The sequence below is a fragment of the Palaemon carinicauda genome, chromosome 45, assembly GCF_036898095.1.
Source record: "Palaemon carinicauda isolate YSFRI2023 chromosome 45, ASM3689809v2, whole genome shotgun sequence".
Lineage (NCBI taxonomy): Eukaryota > Metazoa > Arthropoda > Malacostraca > Decapoda > Palaemonidae > Palaemon > Palaemon carinicauda.
The window spans coordinates 17,567,855-17,575,007 of record NC_090769.1 but is presented as its reverse complement, the minus strand read 5'-3'; the positions used below and the strand labels follow the sequence as shown (position 1 = coordinate 17,575,007).

Here is a 7,153-nt window from a genome sequence, read left to right as displayed (position 1 = left end):
GCGACAGTGGTAAATAAAAAAGAGAAATAATACGACAACATAAAAAATAGTACACCGCTAGGTTACAAATTACAGCTACTTTAAAAATGACAATTGTATTTAAATATATTGTTTATAAGTAGTTCATCAAGTTTCCACGTGACTTTTTCATACTTCCAAATGTTACAACAAATATTCCTTAATATTGAGTTTACTTTGCCTTGGAAATATCTAGCATTAAGTGAACATACTCTGGACAGGTTTTGACTCTCTATTCTTTCAGTATTTGAGAAAAATTACTTCAAGTTTTTCAATCAGCCATCGAAAGAGCATATAAGTCACACCTATACCAAAGCCAAAAATGCACAAGTTCGAATCCAGGCCAAGGCATATTCACTGATCATATGTATTTCCCCATGGATATAAGTTATCAAAAGCGTAACTAATTTGAATGAGCGTGCGTAAGAATATACGAAACCACCTATGTATGTAATGGGAGTATACTCGTATGCCTGAATTATTGTTTGCATACAAACATTAATTCATGTAAACATACACATAAATTTATGTTATATTCAAGCGACGTGAAATGTAACAGGTACTGATTATTTCCCGCGGTAATTAATAAATTGCTGAGACCACCACTTACCATGTGATTGGTAAGATGTTGAACTCGAAAAAAAATTATCTTTGAAATGACTCAAAAAAAAAAAAAAAAAAAAAAAAAAAAAAAAAAAAAAAAAACCATCGTATGGACAACCTGGCACAGACAAGTGATCCTTCATTTCCCTTGTGATATTTAGGCTTCATTTCCATATTTGGGATATAGAACATCAAACGTGGCCTCATATCATGTGGTTCTTTGAGTTTCCTTTGTGCAATGTCCCCAGAAAGGATCGTTCTTGAATTTTATTCAGGTAACTAAAACACAAAAGCAGAGAACGGGGATGTCATTTGCATAAACATTTGGTGTTTTATCGTTGTATTTCCACAGTTCTCAAACGTTTGTTCAGCTCTTTTACTATCCTTTATAATCATAAAATTAATGCATTCACATAAAGACAATAATTGTAAGCTTGAAAATGCTAGTTGGATTTAACTAACATTGAGATAAAACATTGGGCTAATTTCGGACGGTTTACATTACAGGTAGGCCTATTCCGTTTTTTACCAAGATTTGAAAGCCGCTCGGACATTATCACACTTGAGCGTAATCATGTGTTGTTCAGTGTCTCATGAAAAAAAAAAAAATCTCTCGATACTAATTATCAACCGATGGGACTTAAGAAATATGGGACTCTATCGGCAAGTCATGCAAACCTGATCAATCAATTCCTACTAGGGGTAAATTAACAGATATAAAGCTGGAGTATCCTCTATAAGAAATTTATTTCGATTTAATACAGCCTGATGAGACACTTCAATTCACTGCCATACTGTACATGTTTTACTTATTCTTATTCTTCCCACCTATCCACGTAGATTTTTCATTTACTTTTCTTTTGAACTGTATTTTAGTAACAGATTCAGATAACCAACACTCCGGTGAAATCAGGAAAATCATTTGTTAATGTAACATAGTATGGCACTCGTCTGTCTGTCAATCCTTAATTTTGATAAAAACAAGACAAATAATTGAGACGAAAAATCAGTCTTCTGGTCATTTATCACTAACATCTGTCACTTCTCAAGGTTATGAGTATAAGTATTTGTATTTATGGAAAGAATTATTCACATAAAGCAAGAACAGCAATTTATTATCCTGTTTAAGAATTACACGCGCCCTTGACTTTGTTAAAGAACTATTCCTTTTTCGGAATTCAAGAGATGAGTTTTGCTAGTCATTTCATTGATGCGACTGACATTGCAAAAAATAAATACTTCTCCATTTCAAGCCATTATAAAATTTCACTTGTATATACCTAATACGAAATTCATAATGAAGAAAAACGTTATTTAAAATTAAAACAATTTAGAACGTTTCAAGTTTTGTCACGAAAGAAATGTTGTGAATCAAATTATTATTGTGAAGCAAAGCCATCCTTTGAAACGAAATAACGTTGCTAAGGACAGAAATATTATAAGGACAAAGAACATAAAGAAATAACGTTGCTAAGGACAGAAATATTATAAGGACAAAGAACATAAAGAAATAAAAGAAACGGAAACGCTGCAAATGGAAGAGAAAGCATACTAATGTATATATGAAGTCAATATTCTGACTTCGAATAGATTTTGAAAGCTCTTTGTACAAGTAAAATTCGCTTCAAATTTGATTAGTGATTAGTATTTCACCCCCAAAAAAATAAAAATGGTATTAAGAGCATAACATAAATAAGTTTGTCTTTCATTTTATCGATATCCTAATTCGTGTTTCCTTTCTCAGAACTCTTTCAAGACAATGTCACGATTTTTAAACTGTCCACTTTTGCTATGACGCGTATTTCCTGCTTGGATACTAAACAAATCATAAAACGTAGCTTGCAGATAATTAATCTATCGACACTCCTACTATCTCTCTTTCTCTCCTTTGCAGAGAGGACCCAAGCATACCCACAACAGATTCCCAAGCATCAGTTTCCAGAGGTGGTCGTGTCCCCAGGATTAGCCAAGGTCAACTCCAACATTTACCCCGGCAAGGTTTGGAATTAAGTTTACCTCTACGATTTCCGTCTTGATAACAACTAACGCCGTGATAAGCGAGTAGGGTTGGTTTGTTTCATATTTTGGAAGCAGATGCCTGTACCAATTTCAATACATACAGTATATGATACTTACACTAAATATAGTAAGAGGAATAACACATATATGATACTTACAGTAAGTATAGTAAGTTGAATAATAATACCAGCATCTATAATAACAGTAATAATGATAATACCAATTAAAATCTTCTTATCAATTATCATAAAAATCAAAACAATCATGATGAAAAATAATTATTGTTTTCCAAATTCTAATAATATTTGCTTTCACAGTCTATAAGAAATGTGATATTGATCATTATACGAGATGCATGAAATAATATGTGGATAGATATTGATCTGAAATACAAACTGCAGGAATATGAATATTTATGGTCTTGCTCAGATTATCGTCACCTGTTTAACTACGCCAACTTCAGAATGTTTTGGTAATAATCCGCATAAATTCTAAATTGTAAATAATTTGAATGATAAGTAAAACAATATCACTAATACTACAGGATACCCCACCCCATACAAACAAGAAACCCCACCCCATACAAACAGGATACCCATCCCATACAAACAGGACAGCCTACCCCATACAAACAGGACACCCCACCCCATACAAACAGGACACCCCACCCCATACAATCAGGACACCCACCCCATACAAACAGGACACCCCAACCCACACAAACAGGACACCCCACCCCATACAAACAGGACAGCCTACCCTATACAAACAGGACACCCCTCCCATACAAACAGGACACCCCACCCCATACAAACAGGACACCCATCCCATACAAACAGGACACCCCACCCCATACAAACAGGACAGCCTACCCTATACAAACAGGACACCCCACCCCATACAAACAGGACACCCATCCCATACAAACAGGACACCCCACCCCATACAAACAGGACAGCCTACCCTATACAAACAGGACACCCCACCCCATACAAACAGGACAGCCTACCCTATACAAACAGGACACCCCACCCCAAACAAACAGGACACCCCTCCCATACAAACAGGATACCCCACCCCATATAAACAGGACACCCATCCCATACAAACAGGACACCCATCCCATACAAACAGGACACCCCACCCCATACAAACAGGACAGCCTACCCTATACAAACAGGACACCCCACCCCATACAAACAGGACAGCCTACCCTATACAAACAGGACACCCCACCCCATACAAACAGGACACCCATCCCATACAAACAGGACACCCCACCCAATACAAACAGGACAGCCTACCCTATACAAACAGGACACCCCACCCCATACAAACAGGACACCCCACCCCATACAAACAGGACAACCATTCCATACAAACAGGATACCCCACCCCATACAAACAGGACAGCCTACCCTATACAAACAGGACACCCCACCCCATACAAACAGGACAGCCTACCCTATACAAACAGGACACCCCACCCCATACAAACAGGACAGCCTACCCTATACAAACAGGACACCCCACCCCATACAAACAGGACAACCATCCCATACAAACAGGATACCCCACCCCATACAAACAGGACAGCCTACCCTATACAAACAGGACACCCCACCCCATACAAACAGGACAGCCTACCCTATACAAACAGGACACCCCACCCCATGCAAACAGGACACCCATCCCATAAAAACAGGACACCCCACCCCACACAAACAGGACAGCCTACCCTATACAAACAGGACACCCCACCCCATACAAACAGGACACCCCACCCTATACAAACAGGACAACCATCCCATACAAACAGGATACCCCACCCCATACAAACAGGACAGCCTACCCTATACAAATAGGACACCCCACCCCATACAAACAGGACAGCCTATCCTATACAAACAGGACACCCCACCCCATACAAACAGGACACCCCACCCCATACAAACAGGACAACCTACCCTATACAAACAGGACACCCCACCCCATACAAACAGGACACCCCACCCCATACAAACAGGACAACCATCCCATACAAACAGGACACCCCACCCCATACAAACAGGACAGCCTACCCTATACAAACAGGACACCCCACCCCATATAAACAGGACAGCCTACCCTATACAAACAGGACACCCCACCCCATAAAAAAATTCGCTATCGAGCCATGAAATAACGGACAAAATTCAGATATCCTAATATCAAAGCATATTACAGTATGACAATCGTTAGAGCATAATGGTAGAAAGAAACAATACTAAAAGGCTGGTTATTATTTTCAAATTGTCACTTTCCTGGTTTCACTTATTGTTAGGACTTATTTCTATATATAATTGCACAGATAGTTCATAGAACGAATACAAAGACTTTCTAGCAATTGTTGTGTCAAGATAAAAATAATGGGGAACTGATCATTCAAATGAAATAAAAGCTACTATTTTTTTTTTTGTTTCATGGCAAATTGACTGACAGATATTGAGTTTTCTGGCATCCTGCTATCAAAGATCATTGACGCCGATATGATTTGTTATATATAAGGAATAAAAAGAAATTAAATTTAAAACTATAAAGCGAAGATGCCCTTATAAAAGTTAAATACCTTTCAGAAGACCTGCTTCTGAAATAAATCTAAAAATTTAGCTAGCATAGTACAACACATCCTGCCAAAGAATCTTGGCAATGATGAACCTGCCATCCTCACCTCGAACTAAAATATACCAGTATAGAATTTCTTTAGAAGCATAGGCGTTATTACCCCATATCTAAGATCCGTCTTTTCCTCGAAAGGTGAACAGCGATGGTTCCGGCGGTGGACGTAACACCGTCAGTCACACAGGCGGTCGAGACAACTTCCACAAGGTTCCCTCCCCGCCAGTCGTGTCTTTGGGGACAGTCACCGTCAGAGCTGAGGAAATCGCCCTGGTGTTGGTCGTCCTCATGCTGTGGGCGGGAGCCATCACTCTATTCATAAACAGGTAAGTCAAAATATGGAGGGTCATGCGAGAGTTGGTCGGTAACAGGATGAAATCTGGAACCTAGGATGTCAATTCCAGTCTAAGCCCGTCCTCTTTAGAATAAAAGTACACATGACATATTTTTATATTACATTTTCTGCTCTCTAATAAAATTCTCTAGATTTTATTCAATTTTTTAATCATTGCGATTCACCGACATTACGAAAATATTATTATCCCCATTATTGTATTTTATAATGTCTTAATGATATTGATCACGAAAACATTGAGAGTTTATCTTGCAATATCATAACCTTTATCTATCATTAGCCTCACTGTCTTTCCACTTGCAGATGGGGCAAGCTAAGGATGCTGGAACCTTACCAACCCGCCTACACGGCCCCGTCTCCCCCTCCCAGACCCACCCCTGCCCAAGTAGGACCTTGCATCAACATCAACATACAAAGCACATCCGACCTCACGTTATGCGAAGGCGGTGCCGTTGGAGGAAGATACGACTGGGGCGCCCCGGAAATCTACGGCCGGGGATCCTTAGCCGGGGGATACCTTGGATTATCGAGGTCCCCGTCGGCTCTGAGCGTGAAGAACCTCGACCCTCAGAGGAAGGTGAAGAGCGCCGTGGATCTGGTCTCCCTGGTGATGCAGGAGAGAAACCTAATGTCCTCCGGTCTACACCTGGCAGCCACTAACGTCTAAAATGTCTTGGATGAACCAAAGCCCGGTGTTTGCTTTTACTTCACTAATGGATAAAAAAGTTATTTTTCAATCAATTAGTTGATCAAAAGTGTATAAAGCTCAATAGAAAATTTAACAATACATTTTCGTTGAAAAGCGTCCTAGAGAGAAAAGGCAGGAAAAGAAAGTTAACTATCTATTGATGTTGGCATATGGACAATAGAATCACATGTAAATGAAAAAAAAAATAGTATAGAAAATCGTTCAAGGATGTTTTAATAATACAGCTACGTAGAACATCCAACCTAATAACCTTTCAGGAATGGTTTATGTATAATGAATATACATTAAAAAGAAGAATCATTACGAAAACGAGGTGTAAAAGGCGAGTTTTTAAAAGGTAAGATTTTCCACGTGATTTTACGCGAACAATATATTTCCCATATGAATTATGAGATCAAAGAGTGTATAAACAAAGCTCCAGAGAAATGGAATAATGCATTCAAGTTGATAAGGTTTATGAATTATTTTCCAAAAGGAATATCTAAAAAGTAATACCCGCTAGCAGTTTGAAACTAAGCAGCTTGTCCAAAAAGAAAAAAATGAATCGACTTAACAGGGAGCTTTCAAATGCTCCCTGAAACAGACTTGTTAATGCTCAGGAGTTAAGTGATCAACAATGTAATCATACATAGAAGCGTGTCAACATATATGTATATACAGTATGTTCTTTCATATGTATTCACTCTCTCACATAAACTAATATAGACATATATATGCATATATATACTTACATACATATACATACATATATATACACATACCTATGTATATATGATGTCTGCATAATCAGA

The 7,153-nt window shown here is 38.4% G+C and overlaps 1 protein-coding gene across 1 annotated transcript in view; it reads left to right on the top strand.

Moving 5' to 3' along the window:
* Positions 1-6,473, top strand: part of LOC137634799 (uncharacterized) — a 141,400-nt gene extending 134,927 nt beyond the window's left edge. Inside the window, exons 3-5 of the mRNA XM_068367344.1 lie at positions 2,516-2,619; positions 5,437-5,624; positions 5,957-6,473. Coding sequence (XP_068223445.1) covers positions 2,516-2,619; positions 5,437-5,624; positions 5,957-6,320 — 656 coding nt within the window. The 3' untranslated portion in view covers positions 6,321-6,473. The remainder of the gene's footprint in view (positions 1-2,515; positions 2,620-5,436; positions 5,625-5,956) is intronic.
* Positions 6,474-7,153: the final 680 nt, after the last annotated feature.